The 23,207-nt window shown below is 42.9% G+C and overlaps 1 protein-coding gene across 5 annotated transcripts in view; it reads left to right on the forward strand.

Moving 5' to 3' along the window:
• The window catches only part of efr3a (EFR3 homolog A (S. cerevisiae)), a 77,016-nt gene that overhangs the window by 41,355 nt on the left and 12,454 nt on the right, over positions 1-23,207 (forward strand). For 4 of the 5 annotated variants that reach the window (XM_061796946.1, XM_061796947.1, XM_061796945.1 and 1 more), the window contains 10 exons: positions 2,216-2,365; positions 4,260-4,406; positions 10,428-10,506; positions 11,361-11,496; positions 15,662-15,733; positions 16,870-17,040; positions 17,128-17,242; positions 18,465-18,516; positions 20,970-21,142; positions 23,113-23,188. In XM_061796946.1, coding sequence (XP_061652930.1) covers positions 2,216-2,365; positions 4,260-4,406; positions 10,428-10,506; positions 11,361-11,496; positions 15,662-15,733; positions 16,870-17,040; positions 17,128-17,242; positions 18,465-18,516; positions 20,970-21,142; positions 23,113-23,188 — 1,171 coding nt within the window. The remainder of the gene's footprint in view (positions 1-2,215; positions 2,366-4,259; positions 4,407-10,427; positions 10,507-11,360; positions 11,497-15,661; positions 15,734-16,869; positions 17,041-17,127; positions 17,243-18,464; positions 18,517-20,969; positions 21,143-23,112; positions 23,189-23,207) is intronic. The other variant, XM_061796943.1, reaches the window with a different exon arrangement.

Below are 23,207 nucleotides of genomic sequence, written 5' to 3' on the forward strand. Positions count from 1 at the left end.
TTCTTGGCCTTAATACTAAGCGGTATGTGTGGAGAAATCCAGGCACTGCTCATCACCTCTCCAATACAGTCCCAACAGTGAAGCATGGTGGTGGCTGCATCATGCTGTGCGGAACAGGGCGACTGGTTGCAATCGAAGGAAATATGAATGCGGCCAAGTACAGCGATATCCTGGACGAAAACCTTCTCCAGAGTGCTCAGGACCTCAGACCGCACCGAAGGTTCACCCTCCAACAAGACAATGACTCTAAGCACACAGCTAAAATAATGGAGTGACCAGAACAACTCCGTGACTGTTCTTGAATGGCCCAGCCAGAGCCCTTACTTAAACCCAATTGAGCATCTCCGGAGAGACCTAAAAATGGGTGTCAGCCAACGTTCACCAGCCGACCAGTTCGGGGTGTACCCTGCCTCTCTCCTGAAGACAGCTGGGATAGGCTTGAGCACGCCCGCGACCCTAGTGAGGATAATCGGTACAGAAAATGGATGGATGGATATACACACATACAGTTACTGAAATAAGATTTGAAGACTACTTGTGTGGAGGAACTTCTGGTGAAATTTTCAGGTCTATAGCACCTTTGGAAGTATATTTAGTGAGAAAAATGGTGTCGTGTTAAATACTTATTTCAACCGCTGTATATATAAAACTTAGAATTTTTTCCTTTTAGCATTTCTTCAAAGTATAAAAAAAAATAATAAAAGGCATTAATTAAAAGAGGCACAAGGAGCCTGATGTGAAACTGCACTTGAGCAGCTAGCATTTTTAGGATGTGACATAATACAATAGGTTCTTCTCTGTGCATTTATTCGCGTAGACCAGACTAACTAAAGTAAAATGATGAAATGAAGACACCTCATTAGGAAACACAAATATTACCTTAGTAAAAAAAATTCACACTATTAGTGCTAGTACAAGCTTGCTAGGCTACATAATGTTTTATTGCCTGCTTGCGAGCGGTATCGTATTAAAAGTACGTGAACATACCTCAAGCGTAAAAGTGCGTGACCACCAGCACACGTTTTCCCCCATTTTGTTCTTATAAACACACGGCGCGATCCATTATCGTTTGAGTTGACAAGCTGATCTGAATACATGATTTTATTGCGGTAGTCTGACAATTGTGAGAGACCAAATTTGTCTTGTAGTCTGATTCACGTATTAATGTTGTCTGCCTCAGACGTGTTGTCTGTCCCACACCGGCGCCATGTTTAAAACAAAAAAAATAACTTTATTGGTGGTCAAATATTTACAGCACTATGTCAAAAGATGTGACAAGGCTAAGAATAAACTAGCTTTTGGATTCAAATATATTGTACACGATGGCGACGGGGAGTAAATGTCTTTTACAAAGCCAATCAATGATGTCATTGATCGGCTCTGTGAATTATGATATTAAAGCCGATTAGCCGATCAGCATAAAATGCTAATTATCGGCCGATGCCGCTCAGGCCGATCAGATCGGTGTTGTAATGCCCTCGGAAGTGATCAAGGAGGAAGGGAGTCGCCAATGCACTGTCGGCAACACAAAAACATCACAAATTCACAAGCTGCAGTCGTCTACAACTCACGCCAACAGCGTCTACTGACTTTTCCTTGCGCTTGCGTCACAATACTCACCCCTGCGGGCCCTCTTAAAGGCGTACACACATAATTACAGATACAGTATCAAACTCAATCAAACTGGGAGGGCTGGCAGTGAATGAGTTAAATAAGCAGATCCCTGAGACAGAAAATTCCTCAAGCATTTTCTGTATTTGACGTACTCAAAACATTTCAGTATTCGTTGCAGCCCTAGTATTGATATAGATTGTAGTTATCGATGTATCGATAGATGTGATATAAATGTATTGATGGATGTACAGTACAAGTATAAACAATCTATAAAGGTAGCTGCACAAACAGCTGTATAGGTATAGAGTCGTAAAGATGTATAGTTGTAGCTGTATTGATTGTAAATGTATAGACAGATGGATAGATTTATCCTTTGTTTAACCAGGTAAGGCAATCGAGAACATTTTCTCATTTACAAGGCCGATCTAGAGGCAATTTAGATGTATTGATATATGTATACATATAGATGTTGATATAAATGTATGTTTAAATATAGATGGATGGATTTCGCTGTAAGTTGACACTAAAATGTTAAAATGACGCATCCACGAGCCTCCTTCTCACAAGTTGTCGTCATGTATTTTGGTGTACTTGTCGTCAGGATCCGTGTGGCGGGCATCAAGGGGCTCCAGGGCGTGGTGCGAAAAACAGTCAACGACGAGCTGCAGGCCATCATCTGGGAGCCACAGCACATGGACAAACTTATCCCCTCCATGCTCTTCAACATGCAGGATGGTGATGACATGGACAGGTAGTACAACATAAAATCGTATACACTGCTGCGTTTAGATATGAGTGACCTAATAACAGTACTCACATTCATATAGTTTTTATCCTTTGTGTAGAATGGCTAATGTTATATACAACCCCAATTCCAATGAAGTTGGGACGTTGTGTTAAACAAATAAAAACAGAATACAATGATTTGCAATGATTTTATGGCTGTAACACATTCCCAAACCGCTGGGACAGGATCATGTTTATCACTGTGTTACATCACCTTTTCTTTTAACAACATTCAATAAACGTTTGGGAACTGAGGACGCTAATTGTTGAAGCTTTGTAGGTGGAATTCTTTCCCATTCTTGCTTGATGTACAGCTTCAGCTGTTCAACAGTCCGGGGTCTCCGTTGTCATATGTACCTTTCAGCATTACTGGTGCCTTCACAGATGTGTAAGTTACCCATGCCATTGGCACTAACACAGCCCCATACCATCACAGATGCTGGCTTTTGAACTTTGCGCCCATAACAGTCGGGATGGTTCTTTTCCTCTTTGGCCCGGAGGACACGTCGTCCACAATTTCTAAAAACAATTTGAAATGTGGACTTGTCGGACCACAGAACACCTTTCCACTTTGCATCAGTCCATCTTAGATGAGCTCGGGCCCAGAGAAGCCGGGGGCGTTTCTGGGTGTTGTTAATAAATGGCTTTTGCTTTGCAAAGTAGAGTTTCAAGTTGCACTTACGGATGTAGGGCCGAACTGTATTTACTGACATTGGTTTTCTGAAGTGTTCCTGAACCGATGTGGTGATGTCCTTTACACATTGATGTCTGTTTTTGATGCAGTGCCGCCTGAGGGATCGAAGGTCACGGGCATTCAATGTTGGTTTTCGGCCCTATATATATGTGTGTATATATATATAATAAATCTAACATTTGCCAGGTTAGTGAACAACAACACAATGCTAGTGAAGACACTAATAACCATATCTAAGTTTAGCCACACCAGTGAACATTTCAATAAACATGCCATTAGATATGCTAATAACCATGACATTCGCGATGCAAGTGAAGATGCTAATCAACGTGTCGTGAAATGTTAGCCGCACCAACGGATATTTTAATCAACGTCATCAGTCATGATATGAATAGCAACATTCTATACCACTTTTTTTCAGACTGAAACCAGTCCGAGTATTCACTCCTGAGTACTCACCGATACCGAGTACCAATACCACTAGAACATTTGAAAATATACATTAATGCACTGAATAATAATTATTCTCAGTCGATGATATTCATGAAATACTGTAATGTACAAAGTCATCATACCACCCCTTTTTCGTTGGCAAATAAACTTATAAATGTCGATAGCAACACTCCAATAATGCACTCTAAGCATTAATATAAACACATATACTTAAAGACATTGCGTCTTAATGGGCATAATATGGCAGAGGATGGCGAAGGATGCAATTCACACTAGTTACACTTTGTAGAACCAGTTTATTTACATTTTGTTTTCATATCCTTTGTTTTTATACATTAGTGTTATATATATATATAACATACCAAAAAATCTTTGGCGTGGGGGCTGGAATGTATTAATGGCATTTCAATTCATTTCAATGATGCAAATGTATGTCATATTTTCAAATAAATTGTTACAAGCTCAGTTATGGAACAAATTAAACTCGTAAGTCAGGGTACCACTGAGTTTTGAAATCCAAAGTGTTTATTAATACCAGTGAACCTGCCATGTTCCTGATGTCGCTTACTATGCCACGCCCCTTTCAGCACTACAGTTGCTGTTGATGTGACTTACGGCCTGTCCCAATGTACAGCAATTACACTTTATAAAAATGTCGTCGTTGTGTGTGTGTGTGTGTGTGTGTGTGTGTGTGCGCACACGCGCATATCAGGGCCGGAGTGGGACATCCTAGCACGCCGTGCGTGTCTGGTCAGGACTGTGATGAGAACCCATCCACGCTGGCAGAGAGCTGCTTCAGAGAACTGCTGGGACGCGCCGCCTACGGAAATATGAACAATGCCGTGAAACCAGTGCTGGTGTGAGTAACAACTACACACACATTTACACTGCACACCTCTTAACTAGACATACAGTGGGTAAACCTCAGATGAACACATGCATAAAGTACACACACACACACACTAACTATATACACAGAAACTATAACACATGGTACAGTAAACCCTCATTTATTTACCCCTGCAGTAAATTAAATCTGCGAAGTAGTGACAAATAATTTAATATACAGTATTACTACATGTTTCATATACAACTCCAATTTGTGAAACTGCACTTTAGAGAGGTGCAGGTATTATTTATGTCCACTTGAGGTCACCACACACACACACACACAACACAAGCAAATGCCTATTTAGCATGCACTGCTTGTGTGGTGTGAACAACAGCCCATGCAGGTGCGGTGTGAACAAGAGATTTCCTGCCTTTAAGCATGGGCACCGTTCCTCAGAATCATGGTCCTGCAATTCTGTCAGCAAGAACCGTTAGGGGCACCCAGAATTCATTGCGGTGGTGTTTTAAACTGCAGTACTGTAGTTGTAGAAACTCAATCTAAAATGTTGCTTTTTACTTGTATTTGTTCCTGTCGATTTTGTTACGATTGTGTGCGTTAGCTCTTAGTCGGAATATGTTTGGTATTTGTGAATCTATTTCCACTTTCCGGACATGTCCAACATATTCTCAAGCAAATTGGTGATTTACCAAAAGTATGAGTTGCACATACTCAATAAGGTTTATTTTTCTGCTGACAAGAGGCCAATTGACCTGTGAGTCATTGGTACCATTTGACGCCTTTAGCCTATAAAGCTGACTGTATGAGAGATGTGCAGGTGAGTAACTGTACTACAGTGACCTTTATTTAAAAAAAAAAAAAAAAAAAACCGTGATGCACTGAATCCGCAGTAAATGGACTGCGATATAATGAGGGATTACTGTACACACATTGGTAAACTTCACACAAACCACACACAAACTGTCCTCACACATAATCTACGCACATGTGCAATCTACACACGCGTAAACTACACGCACAAGTTCTCATAAACTACACATTAATGTACACACAGTACCCAATATTGACAGAAAAAAGAACAATTGTTGAAATTTTTGCTGATTTATTAAAAACGAAAAACTGAAATATCACACAGCCGTAAGTCTTCAGACCCTTTGCTGTGACACTCATATTTAACTCAGGTGCTGTCCATTTCTTCTGATCATCCTTAAAATGGTTCTACACCTTCATTGGAGTCCACCTGTGTTTAATTATACTGATTGGACTTGATTAGGAAAGCCACACCCCTGTCTATATAAGACGTTACAGCTCACAGTGCATGTCAGAGCAAATGACAATCATGAGGTCAAAGGAACTGCCTGAAGAGCTCAGAGACAGTATTCTGGCAAGGCACAGATCTGGCCAAGTTTTTAATAAAAAATTCTGCTGCATTTAAGATTCCCAAGAGCACAGTGGCCTCCTTAATCCTGAAATGGAAGACATTTGGGACGATCAGAACCCTTCCTAGAGCTGGCCGTCCGGCCAAAGTGAGCAATTGGAGGAGAAGAGCCTTGGTGAGAGAGTTAAAGAAGAACCCAAAGATCACTGTGGCTGAGCTCCAGAGATGCAGTCGGGAGATGGGAGAAAGTTCTAGAAAGTCAACCATCACTGCAGCCCTCCACCAATTGGGGCTTTATGGCAGAGTGGCCCGACGGAAGCCTCGCCTCTGTGCAAGACACATGAAAGCTCGCATGGAGTTTGCTAAAAGACGGTGAGAAATAAGATTCTCTGTTCTGACAAGACCCAGATAGAAATTGTTGGCCTTAATTCTAAGTGGGATGTGTGGAGAAAACCAGGCACTGCTCATCACCTGTCCAATACAGTCCCAACAGTGAAGCATGCTGGTGGCAGCAGAGTGCTCAGAACCTCAGACTGGGCCAAAGGTTCACCTTCAAAAAAGAGAATGACGCTAAGCACTCAGCTAAAATACCGGAGTGGCTTCAGAACAACTCTGTGACTGTTTTTGAATGCCTCAGACAGAGCCCAGACTTAAACCCAATTGAGTATCTCTGGAAAGACCTGAAAATGGCTGCCCACCAATGTTCACCATCCAACCTGACAGAACTGGAGAGGATCTGCAAGGAGGAATGGCAGATGATCCCCAAATCCTAGTGTGAAAAACATGTTGCATCATTCCCAAAACGACTCATGGCTGTATTAGCTCAAAAGGGGGCTTCTACTAAATACTGAGCAAAAGAGTCTGAATACTTACGGCTGTGTGATATTGCAGCGCTTCAGCTGCCCCCTGCTCCAGTGTGTTCCACTAACACGTGTGTGTTCACTGTGATGGGTAAAATGCAGAGAACAAATTTCGTCTGCATTCATGCATGTTCATGTCAATAAAAGGTGTTCTTTTTCTTCTACTTATGGCTGTGTGATATTTCAGTTTTTATTCTTAATAAATCTGAAAAAAATTAAATTACATTTTTTTTTCTGTCAATATGGGCTGCTGTGTGTACATTAATGTGGAAAAAATTAAATGATTTTAGCAAATGGCTGCAATATAAAAAAAGAGTCTGAATACTTTCCATACCCACTGTATATATAGTACACACCCACATCAACTACACAATGGGTAGACTACACTCACACACATAGACTACACACACAAACTACACGACTAAATTGCACACAGGTAAAGTACACGCACGTCAACTACACGCTGGTAAACTACGCACACACAAACTACACACGATAAATTCCTCTAGTAACAAATAGTTTCTGTAGTGTAGTGTGTAATGTCAAATCTGTAAACATGAATATTAGTTGCTAATGTATTTTTTAACAAAAAAATTAAGAATTTTTTTTTTGTTTTTTTTTTTTTTGTTTTTTTTGATTGAATCCAAATATCACATTGGTTTGTCTCAGGTTTTTGAACGATGGCCACGTTTTTGTTTACATGTACACGTGTTTTCGCTGATTGAACAATGATGACGTAACATTCAATTTACAGGTACTTTTATCACCGTCTACTATTTGAATAATAAGCTGTTAACAACTTGGCATAAAAACCAGACCTAAACAAGAGAAACTGATGTCATTTTTGGATTCAGCGATGCAAAATTGAAAAAAAACGTTTTTTTGTAACCCAGTGTTATCGGTCCATCAAGGTCCATGTCTTGCCTCGTTATTAATGATCACGTTCTTCACCTGTGGATCGCAAGGTTGACTCCCTGGATTGGATGCATTGGCAAGGGGGGTCTTTTGCCCTCCAGTGGTCAACCTAATGAAGTGTCCATGAGCGTGACCCTGCTGTGATGTCTGCCTTGTAATGAGCGGCTCCGAATCTTTTAATGACTGCATAGCGCATAGCGTCTCTCTCTTCTCTCTTCTGGTGTCACTGGCCAGGCTTCATCTCCTCCGGCAGGGGGAGGGATTGTTGCTATTAATAGAAGCACTGGGGTTCATCATGGGGGAAGGAGGAGGAGGTTTTGCGGGGGTTCACATTGACGTCACATTGGACTGCAGCTTGACTGAGGATCCTCATCTTCCTCTTAAAATGGATGCAGTGCTTTGCATGCGCTACAAGAAAAAGTTGACACTGTCACGCAGTCAAGATCTCCATGTGTACTCATTTAAAAATGTTTTTACCTAATGTTCGGTGTGTTTTTACATATATGGCTTCGTGAGAATTTATTTGTGGTTCTACCCATGATAGATATGTCTACCAAATGTCATGCTGCTCAGTCACACTGGCTTCAGGGCCTGAATTTTCAAAACATTGAGCTACTACAAGAGTTTTGTGTTTTATGGTGAGTCATCAAACTTTGCTGCCCACAAGAAATGATTAAAACTCAAGTTTCTCTCAATTTACAATCTTTCATTTGTCTTGTATATGTGGTTCAAATTTGGTGACAATTGGACAACATCTTGAGGATGTGTCTTCTAAGAGCACCAAGAAATCGCCACAATTAGCCTAAAATGACCATTTCAAAACATAATGGCAGAATTCCTGTGTGCTTTCAGGCATGGCTTCTCGACACTTTTGTGGGTCTACTCATGATAGGCATGCCTACCGAATCTCTAGTTGCTAAGTTGAACTGGCTTTGGAAGATTGATTTCCCAAAATAACTCCAGGACAAATTCATCTTTGAAAAGTGAGCCTGAAATGGCAGCTTCAAAGCAAAATGCCAAACTGTTTTCAGGCCTGGCTTATGGATAGTTTTTTTTGTGGCTCTACTAATGCTAGACATGTCTACCAAGTTTCATGTTGCCATGTCAAACTGGCATTGGAGGCTGAATTTTCAAAATCTCTCAAGGACAAGTTCATCTTTGAAGGACCTCAACAAATGGTCAAAATTAACCGAACATTACTTTTTCAAACCAAAACAGCTTGGTTTCCGGCTTGGCTTCTTGAGAGTTTTTCGTGGGTTTACTCATGATAGACATGTCTACCAAATGTCATGCGTATAAGTCAAACTAGCTTCCCGCACTGACCTTTCCAAAATCTCTTGGACATTTTAGCCTTTGAAGGACTCCTGGAAATTAGCCTAAAATGGCCACTTCAAACCATGTCTTCGTGAGATTTTTATGAGTTGCCTCATGAGAGACACATCTACCAAATTACATGTTGCTCAGTCAAACTGGTTTCAGGGGCTGAATTTTCAAAATCTCTAGGACAAGCTTCGACAACCTCTGGCCCCTCCTCCCATAGATATAAAAAAAAAAGAAAAAGAAAAACTAGGCTGATGTTGGTGTGGAGTTCAGCAAGGCGCCTGTTCAATGGAGGCGTTTGATTGGATGAAGTGTGTGTTGACAGAGTGAGGTCAGAGAGTAGAGGAAGAAAACTGTCAGCTTTGGAATTGTCTGAAATTAATGTGTCACTCACACAAACCCAGGGATGCCATTTTGGCTCGGTTTCACACGCGTTTTGTTTCTTTTCAATTTCACTTTCAAATCACTTGATTTTCGCCACACGTTCTTTGAACCAAAATTTTAGTTGAGAGCCAGCTTCAGATTCTCCGCTGCTCTACTGAAGTGAAAAAAATGGGAGAAATTAAGACACTGTAATGCCCTCGCATGTGGGTAAGGAGACCCACATGCACTTTCTTGGGGGGGGGGGAAAGTGCATTTTTTTGAATGTCATTCTTTGTCTCATGTTGCAATCTGTTAATTTGTAAATAAATACAATATTTAAAAAATCAGCAAGGGCTAATATTGGCCGATGAATTGGTCGGGCCCTACAATACAGTGCTATTTTTGTTTAAAACAAAGCTTTAAAAAAAAAATAATAATAAATTTTTGTTTTTTTAGTGGTGGTTAGAATGGATTATTGGCATTTCAATTTATTTCAATGGGGAAAATGTATGTGATATGAGTAAATTGAGTTACTAGCTCAGTTACAGAACTCGTAAATGTGAGGGTTTGCTGTACAGTTAACCCCCCGAATATACACGCTTTGGTATACACTCATCTTTGTTTTGGCCCATCTTGCAATAACTTGTGTCCAGGAACTACGTTGAAGTGAGATGAGGAGCTTCATTTAGACAAAAGTAGTGCTTTGCCGCTACCTTGTTACATCTGTTGGCAGCTGTGAACCTTATAAGGGAGGGGTGTCAATTACTCAAGGATTTTCTCTACTCCAAATCCGCCACCAATAGCCAGAGGTGACTGTGAAAGGTGAAGCTTATTTAGCATTTATTAGCTCGCTGTGACAATTGGGGTTCGTGTTCACCTGTCCTGGTGATTGACATGTTCCCAGCCCCCCAGACCACTGCCACATAACACCAGCAGACCTTGGGGAGTTGAAGACGTCATGCCAGCTGCCGTCTTGGCCAAGGCCACGCTTGTCTTCCTCATTGGGAGGCGAGCAGCAGCTGTGGCTCGCAGACGCGCCAGCCTCCAGGGAGAGCCTGGTCGGCATCCGGGGGGGTGGGGGGGTTCAGGTCAGTCGGCAAATCTGTCGGCTGCCATCTGTTGCGCGTGACCTTGCGTCAAATATTGTACCCGCCAAAGGGTGACCTGATGATGACATGACGTTTGCATCCGCAGGCACCTGGACAACCATAACCTGTGGGAGCCCAACGAGTTTGCCGTTTCCTGCTTTAGGATCATCATGTACTCCATTCAGGTCAGCGTCCTTGTTGGACTGTCACCTGCAAGAAAAAAAATTAATTTTTTTGCCTACCCTGCCCATCTAATCTGTCTGCTCTACCCACCTACCTAATATAACTACCCATATAATCTACCTACCTACCCATCTATTTCAATTACATACCCACTTACCAATCTAATCAGTCGCTCTGTGCGAGACCCCCATTCGGTGCCCCCTGCCGCTAACACATACACATACCAATGAAATCAGACTGGAGATAGTGGAGCCAATATAACATCCATCTATCCATTTTCCATACCACTTATCCTCACTGGGCTATCCCATCTGAGAGCAAAGAATAATTTGAATTAAGACAACAAAAAAATACAGTAACACAAATCTTGCATGGCACAAAAAAAACAAGAGAAACTTATTGCAATAATTATTTCCCAGCATGATAACTTTCTTTTATGATGAGAATTGGATTAAGTTAATTACTTGATGCTTAACCATTTTTTCAGACACATTACAGACAATCATTCCAATTTATCATCGGTGTCAGTGGTTTTGCTAATTGACTCATGAACAGAATTTCTCCCTCCACATCTGTTCAGGTCCTCGTTAGCTTTATACAGCATGAAGCAAAGTATGTCAAGATCATAAAACGTTTGTCATGTTGTCGTACAGACAGACGAACAGGGTCCTCACTAAACAAAACACTAACTTAGGGTACGACAAAATTTTGCACAACAAGTAGAACAAACGTACAACTACTATGACTCTGAGGTAACACAAGCAAAAACTGACAATGATAAAACACATTAGCTACAAATATATTTTCAATCATGCTTACGTGAAATGAGCAAGTTCTTCTCCTTGTGGTATTGCAGGCGCAGCACTCTCACCATGTCATCCAGCAGGTCTTGGGCCACCTGGACACCCACAGCAAAAACACCCCCAGGGTACGCGCTGGCATCGTACAGGTGCTGCTGGAGACGGTGGCCATTGCGGCCAAAGGCTCTGTGGGTGAGTCGTGTCGCGCCGTTCATCTTTATATGGGGGGGAAAAAAAACACAACCGTGCTCCCAATTGTTCTCTCATTCCTTAATGACCAATATAAAGGGATTTTTATTAGACTTTACAACGATCTGATCGGACTGATCGTTATTGGCCAATAATTAGCATTTTATGTTGATCGTCTGATTGGTTTTAATGTCATATTTCCCCTATCTGATCAATGACGTCATTGATCGGTTCCGTAAAAAACATTTACTCCGCGTTGCCATCATGGACAGGATATTTTAATCCAAAAGCTGGTTTATTTTTAGCCTTGTCACGTCTTTTGACGTAGTAGTGTAAATATCTGCGAGCCAATAAAGTTATTTAAAAATAAATAATCTTTCACGATTGCACTTTGTCAGAATACTGCACTAAAATCTTGTAGTCTGATACCACCGCATCCCATCTTCTACGATCACTGGGCTTTATCTTGTCAACTCAAACGTGACTGGATACACTCGTTACCAGGGCCACGACAACAACAATCGATGGCGTCGTGTGTATTATTAGAACAAAATGGGGGGAAAAAGTGAGCTGGAGGTCACCGGTGCTCTGGAGAGGATGTTCGTTTAAGGCTTGCTTGAGGTATGTTCACATACTTTTAATACGGTACGCCTTGCAAGCAAGCAACAAAACTAGTTGCTAGTGCTTGCACTAACGGTCGTACCAGCGTTCTGTCGAATCATGGTCTAAAGTTTTGATATGTGTGAAGTAATTTAATTACAACTTACTACTCTGAGATCCTCCCGGATGACCGAGCTTCTCACCCTATCTCTAAGGGAGAGCCCGGACACCCTGCGGAGGAAACTCATTTCGGCCGCTTGTATCCGGGATCTTGTTCTTTCGGTCACGACCCACAGCTCGTGACCATAGGTGAGGGTAGGAACGTAGCTCGACCGGTAAATTGAGAGCTTCGCCTTTCGGGTTAGCTCCTTCTTTACCACAATGGATCGATACAAAGTCTGCATCACTGCAGACGCCGGACCGATCCGCCTGTCAATCTCCCGTTCCATTCTTCCCTCACTAGTGAACAAGACCCCAAGATACTTGAACTCCTCCACCTGGGGCAGGATCTCATCCCCGACCTGGAGAGGGCACGCTACCCTTTTACCACTGCGGACCATGGTCTCAGATTTGGAGGTGCTGATTCTCATCCCAGCCGCTTCACACTCGGCTGCGAACTGTTCCAGTGAGAGTTGGAGGTCACGGCTTTATGAAGCCAACAGAACCACATCATCTGCAAAAAGCAGAGATGGAATACTGAGACCACCAAACCGGACCCCCTCTATGTCTCTGCTGCGCCTAGAAATTCTGTCCATAAAAGTCATGAACAGAATCGGTGACAAAGGGCAGCCTTGGCGGAGTCCACGCTCACCGGAAAAGAGTCCGACTTACTGCCAGATATGCGGACCAAACTCTGACTCTGGTCGTACAGGGACCGAACAGTCCGTATCAGTGGGTTCGGTACCCCATACTCCCGAAGCACCCCCTACAGGACCCCCCGAGGGACATGGTTGAACGCCTTCTCCAAGTCCACAAAACACATGTAGACTGGTTGGGCGAACTCCCATGTACCCTCGAGGACCCTGCCAAGGGTGTAGAGCTGGTCCACTGTTCCACGGCCAGGACGAAGACCACACTGCTCCTCCTGAATCTGAGATTCAACTTCCTGACGGACCCTCCTCTCCAGCACCCCTGAATAGACCTTACCAGGGAGGCTGAGGAGTGTGATCCCCTTGTATTTGGAACACACACTCTAGTCCCCTTTCTTAAAAAGGGGAACCACCACCCCAGTCTGCCAATCCAGAGGCACTGTCCCCGATGTCCACGCGATGTTGCAGAGGCGTGTTAACCAGGACAGCCCCACAACATCCCGAGCCTTTAGGAACTCCGGGCGAATCTCATCCACCCCCGGGGCCTTGCAAGCGAGGAGCTTTTTAACCACCTTGGAGACCTCAGCCCCAGAGATAGGAGATCCCGCCTCAGAGAACCTAGACTCTGCTCCCTCATGGGAAGGCGTGTCGGTGGAATTGAGGAGGTCTTCGAAGTATTCTCCCCGGCTCACAACGTCCCGAGTCGAGGTCAGCAGCGCCCCATCCCCACTATACACAGTGTTGATGGAGCACTGCTTCCCCCTCCTGAGACGCTGGTTGGTGGACCAGAATTTCCTCAAAGCCGTCCGGACGTCTTTCTCCATGGCCTCACCGAACTCCTCCCATGCCCGAGTTTTTGCTTCAGCGACCACCAAAGCTGCATTCCGCTTGGCCAGCCGGTACCCATCAGCTGCCTCAGGAGTCCCACAGGCCAAAAAAGCCCCATAGGACTCCTTCTTCAGCTTGACGGCATCCCTCACCGTTGGTGTCACGACAGGCACTAACCACCTTACGGCTACAGCTCCGGTCGGGCGCCTCAGCAATGGAGGCGAGGAACATGCGGGCGCAAGTCTGATGACACGACCACAAAGTCGATCATTGAACTGCGACCTAGGGTGTCCTGGTGCCAAGTGCTCATGTGGGCACCCTTATGCTTGAACATGGTGTTCGTTATGGACAATCCGTGATGAGCACAGAATTCCAATAACAGAATGCCGCTCGGGTTCTGATCGGGGGGGGGGGTTGTTCCTCCCAATCACGCCCTTCCAGGTAACACTGTCATTGCCCACGTGAGCATTGAAGTCCCCCAGCAGACGATGGAGTCCCCAGCGGGAGTGCTCTCCAGCACCCCCTCCAAGGACTCCAAAAAGGGTGGGTACTCTGAACTACTGTTTGATGCATAGGCACAAACAACAGTCAGGACCCGTCCCCCCACCTGAAGGCGGAGGGAGGCTACCCTCTCGTCCACCGGAGTGAACCCCAACGTACAAGCGCCGAGCCGGGAGCAATAAGTATACCCACACCTGCTCTGCACCTCTCACCGTGGGCAACTCCAGAATGGAAGAGAGTTCAACACCTCTCGAGAAGACTGGTACCAGAGCCCAAGCTGTCCGTGGAGGCGAGTCCGACTACATCTTGTCGGAACTTCTCGATCTCACACAACAGCTCGGGCTCCTTCCCTGCCAGAGAGGTGACATTCCACATCCAGCTTCTGTAGCCAGTGATCGGATCGCCAAGGTCCCCGCCTTCGGCCAGCGCCCAGCTCGCCCTGCACCCGACCCCTATGGCCCCTCCCACAGGTGGTGAGCCCATGGGAAGGGGGACCCACGTTACCCTTTTTGGCTGTGCCCGGCCGGGCCCCATGGGTGCAGGCCCGGCCACCGGGCGCTCTCCTTCGACCCCCACCTCCAGGCCTGGCTCCAGAGGGGGGCCCCGGTGACCCGCATCCGGGCAAGGGAAACCTGAGTCCATTTTTTGTCATCATCATAAGGGGTCTTTACAACATTTATTGTAAATTTTGTTTGGAGACTGGAACCGATTAATGGCATCTGTATTAATTTCAATGAGGAAAGGTGCTTCGAGATGAAGTGTTTTGAGTTATGAGCGTTGTCACGGAACGAGTTAAACACCATCCATCTCAAGGCATCATGAGTCAAATGAAAAATAGTTTTGGAGCACTATTTGGGCGCTGTCAAAGACGTTGTTGCATCATTACAACTCACCGGATCAAAGGCAGTTGGTGAACTTAATAAATATTGAACAAATGAATCAGTTATAATAACATTATATTGTTTTAACCCTTGGGCCTTGTTCGATTTTACAGTACTAGCCTTTTAGCTTGTCTGGAAATTGATGTTGTTATATGGTAGAAAACATACAAAAAACAAAAGATTTCAGTTTTTTTTTTTATCATATTGTATGATTCAATCCAGTAAACAAAAAATGATTTTTAAAAAATAAATAATAAATAAATAAATTTCATGGGTTTCAATTGGCCAAAAGTGATTTTCGAGTCCCCATTAGGTGTTCACTACTTTTCCAGATGTATTCTGGGATATAATGAAGGCACCATACAGGGGATAACATACAGTATAATCACTATACATTCCAACAGCACGGTACCCCATACTCCCGATGGACCCCCCCCCCCGTGGGACACGGCCACGATACAGTGTAGGGTTATTGATTGCCAACACAGCCATGGTCTCATGTGTGTTTCACCGCCTCTGTGTTGGGAAACAAACATTCCTGTTGGCCAGGAACCATCCAAGAGTGCAGAGCAGGTGACGCACTGGAGAGTGAACCCGCCACGCCTCCCAATCTGTGGCTCGGTACGGTATCAAACATGACGTGGACTTAGATGAACATGTGGACCAGGGGGTGGGCACACGTCAGGACCAGCCAGCATTTACCTTATCAATAACCCGGTAATATTTGTTACATTAATTTTTGACTTTTCTTTTTATTTTATTATTTTTTTTTTTTTAAACTGGCTATTGGAGTAATGTAAATATTTTTTTAAAAAGTACCAAAAAACAAACTCACATGCATTTTTTTGTTTTATTAACAGTGAATTGCTAAATTAATTATCATGAAATCCATTTGAATTAAATTAATAAATATAATTGCTATTTATTGATGCATTTATATTTGATATTAGTACTGTACTATATTTGATTGTCACTAAATGACGTAATTCATTCTAAATAAAAAAAACTAGTAAAATGCACACATTCAGATGTTTTTTATTAAAAGCATGAATTATGATAAACTAATTTACAAAAAAATCCAAAAGTCTAGAACAATAAACAAATGTATCTTTATTAAGTAAATGTTAACTCTATTTTACATGAAATAAAATTAGCAAAATAAACGATTGTAAAAAATAAACAAAATATCAGTAAAATAAATGATTTGTTAAATGAATCAATATTTTTCAATTCAATTAAAAATAGATCATGAATTATTTTTATTCATCTATTTTACATAAAATGTAAACTAAAATGCAATAAAAGTTTTTTATTACATTAAATAATCCAATTTAATATTTAGATTTATTAATATAACCTATTTTGCACAAAATACGTCTAGAATGATTTTAAAAGTTAAATAATTGGTGAATTGATTAAAATTATCAATAATAAAATGAAAATGACGAATCAATTATTTAGTTATTAAATATACGATTTTTTTTTTTTTTAAAACCTTTTTCTACAGATGAGCTGACCCATTTATCAATTTTTTGAAATCCAATGTGGCCCTTGAGCACAAGTTTGCCCAGCCCTGAATTGTAGCCTGTGCTAGCCCATACTACCCTGTACTAGCATAGCTCCATGGGGTGGTGTTGTAGCCTCAGTTTGTTAGTCCCTTTGGGACCGTGACTGACAGACATGAGATCGACTTTCCCACCCCTGCTGCCTGTGGAAGCCCGTCTAGCCTCTCACTTGCCATGTCGGTCGTTGTTTAGGTCCCACGGTTCTGGAGGTGTTCAACACGCTACTCAAACACTTGAGGATGAGCGTGGACTTGGAGCTTGGCGAGAGCTCCCGCAGAAACTCGGCCTGCAGCGCCTCGTCAGCAGGCCGTGCGAAGGAGAGCGACGAGCGCATTGTGCAGAACGCCATCATTCAGACAATCGGTACGCGGGCAGGTGCATTTTTACGTTTCCATCTCTTGATACTTGAAAATAACGTGCTTTTCCTCCATCTCTGTGGTATCCCGGCAGGATTCTTTGGGGGTAACCTGCCTGACTACCAGAGAGCTGAGGTGATGATGTTCATCATGGGCAAAGTGCCCGTCTATGGGACACCTTGTCACACACTGGACACTGTCAAGATTGGGTGAGTTGCATGGAAGTCAACACTCGACGAGTATCTACACCTACCTACCTACAGTATATCTGTAATATACCTACCTACCTGTTTAATCTACCTATTTAACTAATCTACCTACCTACCCACCTACCTACCTAATAGAGGCTGAAATTTTTTTCGGAATCTCACCAGGTCCCGTGGGTCATGCGGGATTCCCATGGGATGGGAGCGAACTTCACGAGCAATCACGTGATTGGGCAGTAGTAGGAGTGCTGGTCATCGGGAGTGGGAGGGAGCGGGAATTGTGGTAACAAAGTCCCCGGGAATTGATGGGAGTGCATACCATGAGACCCATTTTACCTCCCTACCTACTAAGCTATCTAATATATCTACCTATATCTATAATCTCCCTACCTACAGTATTTTACCTACCTGCCCACTTGCCTACCTACCTATCTTTCTTTATCTGCCTACCTACGATCTAATCTACCTGCCTATTCCCAATACCAACCTACCCAACAACGTGCCTTCCTACCCAATCTGCTTTCCTACTTAATTTACATACCTACCTACCCACCGACCAGTCTAATCAACTTACCTATTTTACCTACCTACCCACCAACCAACCTACCTATTTCATCAATTTGCATGCATAGCTATCTAATCTACTTAGCAACCTATTTTACCTACCTATCGACGGTATCTAATCTACCTACCAACAGTTCTCCAGAAAGTATTTACAGCCCTTAATTTTTTCGACATACAGCCTTAAAAAAGGAATACATATACATTACATTTAAATACATTTATTTTTACATCAACACAACACCACATACTGACAACACCACATACTGACATTTCTTTTGTAATTTTTTTTAGATTTTAAATTCATTGTTGAATAGTTTTTTTCACTATGATGCCTACAAGCTTGGCACATAAAGCCAACATCTGGTTTGGTAAACACAGACACGGGCACACTCTCACTCTCACTCTCACACACACGCTCCTTGTTGCCTTGAGCCTGGCTTCCTGACTTGTCCTTGCGGATGTCCCGCAGAGTCGATGTCTGGACCAAAGTGAAGGAAGATAATCCAGCAAGCCTGCTAACAGCTAATCCTCCCTCCACAACAATATTAGACCCCCACCCACTTCCTCGCAACAACAATCCAGCCATCCCTCATCACAAGCACTGATGTTGTGTTTTGTTTTTCCTCTCGTCTTCCGGGACCTGCGGGGATGGCGGCCACAGGCATCAGGGCACCAAGAGGATCCAGACCATGCTGCTCAGCTCCCTCATCATGGTCAGTCATTACACCGTAAGCACATTGTATGAATGTAGACATCATCCAAACATGAGGTTCTAGTCCCGACAGATGTTGTACTCCTGAGAGAAGGTACTACTCGCAAAAGAATGGTCCAGTCCCAAATAAATGTTCTAGTTTCAAGAAAAGGTTTTGGTCCCGAGAGAAGGTTCTACTCCCTAGGGAATAGTGTAGTCCCAATAGAATGGTCTAGTCCCAAGAGATGTTTCTAGTCCTGAGCGAAGGTTCTAGCCGCAAGAGAAGGTTGCAGTCGTAGGTAGCTGGGGGTTGTAGTCCTGAGAGAAGGTACATGTTCCAAGAAAATTGTCTATACCCAAGTGAAGGTTCTAGTCCCTTGTAAGGTTTTAGTCCCAAAATAATAGTGTAGTCCTAAGTAGGGTTGGGCATCGAGAATCATGAACCGATTGGAACCGGGACTAATGTTCCGGTTCTCCCGGAACCGGTCAAATTTTAAGATTTTGGTTCCCGGTTTCGATGCCTAGTCCTCCAGCAACGAAGAAGTGGTGTAAACCAATAAAAAAGAACGCGCACGAAGACGTGCTTATGCCCAACGGCGGCGAACAAACTAACTTTGTTAAAATGAATGACCAGTCGCCTCAGTGAAACACTTGGAATAAGATTATATTGTGCAATTGAGGCTTTCACGATGTGTGCCATCTGACGCACTCCGAGCCTCAGCCTACACCGCGCAGACCTTCAGTCAAGTCAACTCTGTTAACTGGGTGAGTGAAACAATAAAATACGTCTATGCCAACATTGAGACAGCTAACAAGGTAAATGGTTGCTTGCACTTTTGCACTGATGGTTTTTAGCATTTATGTTAGTCTTCAAACCAACGTAAGCGGCGATGACAAAAAAAATCAAATAACAACAACATTGGGCTAAAACTTCACCGTAGCAACTTTACATCACAATGAATCACACTAACCTTGTGCCTCAACGGTGGGACTACACTATTCCCTAGGGTGTAGAACCTTCAGCGTTTTATAGCATTTGGTTCCATCCATAAAAAAAAAAAAAATAATAATAATAATCACCGGTGCCATGTGAAGTTACCTTTCGTGCCAAAATACTGAATTCCGGTGCATACCCTTCAAAATAAAAGGCTACAATCTTAAAACAAGAAGTCAGGTTAAAACTTGCACATATAAACCATTTGACATGATGAAACAGAATACAGGGCAGCTGTATTCTAATCCTCCCTCCACAACAACTATTTTAACAATTATATATTTAACTTTTAGCTGAAACATTAATTAATATTGTCAATTGGGTTATTTCCACACACATTGCCTTTTAGTTCACAGGTTTGATATTGACATTGGTTATAAAGAACCTCGAGTGAAATGTTCATTTTAGTCTATGCTGCGGGCTGCTAAGAAAATGGATGTTCATAATTTAGACACCATTTATTTAAACCATGCAAACTTTTTTGACTCAGGCCCCTAAAAGAATTGGAATCAAGAATAGTTTGGAAACGGAATCAAACTAAGGAACTGGGACCGGAATCGCTCAAATTCAAACGATCCCCAACCCTAGTCCTAAATGATGGTTCTAGTCCCAAGTAAATAGTCTAGTCCTGAGTGAAGGTTCTAGTCCCAAGCGAATGATTTAATCCTCAAAGATGGTTTTAGTCTCGAGGGAAGGTTCTAGTTCCAAGAGAAGGTTGCAGTCCTGAGAGAATGGTCTAGTCCCTAGTAAAGGTTGTAGTCCCAAGAAAAGCTTTCAGTCCAGAGAGAAGGTTCTAGTCCAGGGAAGAGGGGTGTATTCATGAGAGAAGGTACTGGTCCCAATAAAATGTTCTAGTTCAGAAAGAAGCTTCCAGTCATGAAAGAAGGTATTAGTCCTAAGTGAAGATCTTAGTCGTGTGTGAAGGTTGTAGTCTAGAGAGAATATTCTAGTTCAGATGGAAGGTTCTAGTCCCAAGAGAGAGGTTTTAGTCCCGAGATAAGGTTCTAGTCCCAAGTGAAGTTTCTAGCCCCGAGAGAGGTTTGTAGTCCCAAGAAAAAAGGTTTTAGTCCTGGGAGAGGTTTCCACCCATGAAAGGAGGTTCTAGTCCCAAGGGAATGGCCTCCTCTCAAGTGAAAATTCTAGTCCTGAGTGAAGGTTGTGTTTCAGAGAGAAGGTTCCAGTCCAAATAGTAGATAGTTGTCATGCAAGAAGGTGATAGAATGGTTAAGTCCCAAGTGAAGATTGTAGTTCAGAGGGAAGTTTATAGTGCCCAGAAAAAGGTTTTAGCCCATAAAGTTTTAGTCCCAAGGTTCTAGTCGAGAGGGAAGATACTATTCCCGAAAGAAGGTATGATTACTAGTAGGTACAACTGCTTCTGGAGTCATTCCAAAAAATCAGGTTCTTGAAAAGAAAGGGTCAGAAGGTGAGAATGATGATGCATGCTCATTTGCATGACATAACTTCCTCGTTGGTCCTTGAAGGTGACGTCGGGTTTCAAGTCCAAGTCGATGTCGGCTGCTCTGCCGTCTCCCTTCCTGGACCCGCTCTTCTCCATCTCGCTCATGGAGGACAGCGAGCTGCGCCAGCTTGTGCTCGAGATCCTGCATAACATCATTGACAGACACGACAACCGCGCCAAACTCCGAGGCATCAGGTGCCGCTGACACTTGGATCCAGTCAATGCTAAAATGTTGGAAGCTAAATAATGCTAATTGCTAGATGCTGGATGTTAAATAATGCAACATGCTAATTGCTAAATGCTTGATGCTAAGTAATATTACATTCTGATTACTGAATGCTAAATACTGCTACTTGGTAAAGGTTAGATGGTAAACAATTTGGGCTTTAACGATTCATTTTAAAGGGGATGTAAACCCACTTTTTTTATTTCATTGTATGTGCCCCTACTAATCAAAACACAGTATTCTGGTTAATATTGCGTTTGTCGAATAGGAATTAAATTAATAATTCATCAATCTCCAATATTCTCAGGGGGCAGCCATTTTAGGCAATATCACCCTCTGCTGGCGACCAAAATTAACGTCACACCAATCCCTGTGATCGGTTCGTACGTCACATGACCAAACCCGGAAAACTCCCTGTCTATGGCGTGGGTTGCTGACATGATAGTTTGAACCTGGACTTGCTACAATATTGTTCAAACTATCATGTCAGCCCTCTAGCAACCTGCAGCATACACAGGGAGTCTGCTAAAAACAGGTTCACAGACTCTGTGGGAATTAGGGTTGGGCATCAAGAACCGATTGGAACCGGGACTAACGTTCCGGTTCTCCCGGAATCGTTCAAATCAAAAAATGTCGTTTCCCAGTTTCGATGCCTACAGTCCCCCGACCACGAAGAAGTGGTGAAAACCAACGGAGAAGCGGCGAAAACCAATGGAGAAGAATGCGCACGAAGACGTACTTCCGGGTTTGGTCACGTGATGCACGCAACCATCCCGGAAGCATGCACATGGACTCTGAAAACGTGTTGTTAGCAGACTCCCTGTGTATGATGCAGATTGCTGACATCATAGTTTGAACAATATTTTAGCAAGTTCAGGTTCAAACCAATCATCGTGTCACCAGCGCACAGCATGCACAGCGAGTCTGTAAACCTGTTTTCCGGGTGTGGTCACGTGAAGTACGCAACATTCGCGGGGGTACTTGTGACTTGTGATGATATTGGTTCATTTAGAACGATACGATCTATAACGATTCAGTTACTTTTTAGCGAAAAACTCAACCAGTGTGACTGTGAAATAAATACCTGGATACTAGACAGTGCAGGTGAAATTTCCTAGCTTCCTGTTGTTTGTTGTAAGCGAATCAGGTAAAAAAAATAATAATAATTTTGGTTATAATAAAAAAGTAAACAAAAATAACTACCAAACTTTGAGTAGAGTGCTACTAACACCTCTTCAGATTGGATTAACAGTAGGTTTACCTGCTACTTCTGTTGTTTTTCAAAATCGAAATAACACAAATAACGTGGCCAACACACTGCTGTTATAATGTTTTAGGCATTCATCTGCTGTAAAAAGTTTATTTATTTTTTATTTTTTTTAAACCTTGCGCTGCTGCTGTAACAGGAACACTGCAAGATCTGCCTGAACGGCCGGCGTTGTATAGAATCGAATGGCGTCTTAGTAGTTGCTGGGAGAAACAGCGAGTGACTTATTTAGAACATCTCCATCTTTGCAAAGGGCAAAGTTTCCACACACTGGATCTTCATGGTGGCTTGATAATTTCTCGCTCAATGGCTTCTCATATCTCCACCATGCTGTTTTGTTGTCTGCCGGCGTGAGGCGATGAAGTTACTGGCAGGCCTAATCGAATAACGTTTAACATCTTTATCATGAAAAGTGCCTAAAAACACGCGTCCATATAAAGTCTGCCTTGCGTAAATCCAATATTGTATTTCTTTATACCGATACAATCGATTGTTTACCTTTGAAAACGATTTTAGATCGATAAGTCGTCTGCAAGGCCAACTTGGATCGTAGGAATATAAATCGATGCATAGATGTTGTGGACGAATATTTACAACCCTATGTACAATGCTACATGCTGATTGCGAATGCTGAGTGCTAATGGTAATGATGAATGTGTGTGTTTGCTGAAGGATCATCCCCAATGTGGCGGCTCTGAAGATCAAAAGAGAGAAGATTTCCAAGCAGGACGTGGCCTTCATGAAGAAGGTTGGTCATTATGGTCTGT

The sequence above is a fragment of the Phyllopteryx taeniolatus genome, chromosome 14 (assembly GCF_024500385.1).
Source record: "Phyllopteryx taeniolatus isolate TA_2022b chromosome 14, UOR_Ptae_1.2, whole genome shotgun sequence".
Classification (NCBI taxonomy): domain Eukaryota; kingdom Metazoa; phylum Chordata; class Actinopteri; order Syngnathiformes; family Syngnathidae; genus Phyllopteryx; species Phyllopteryx taeniolatus.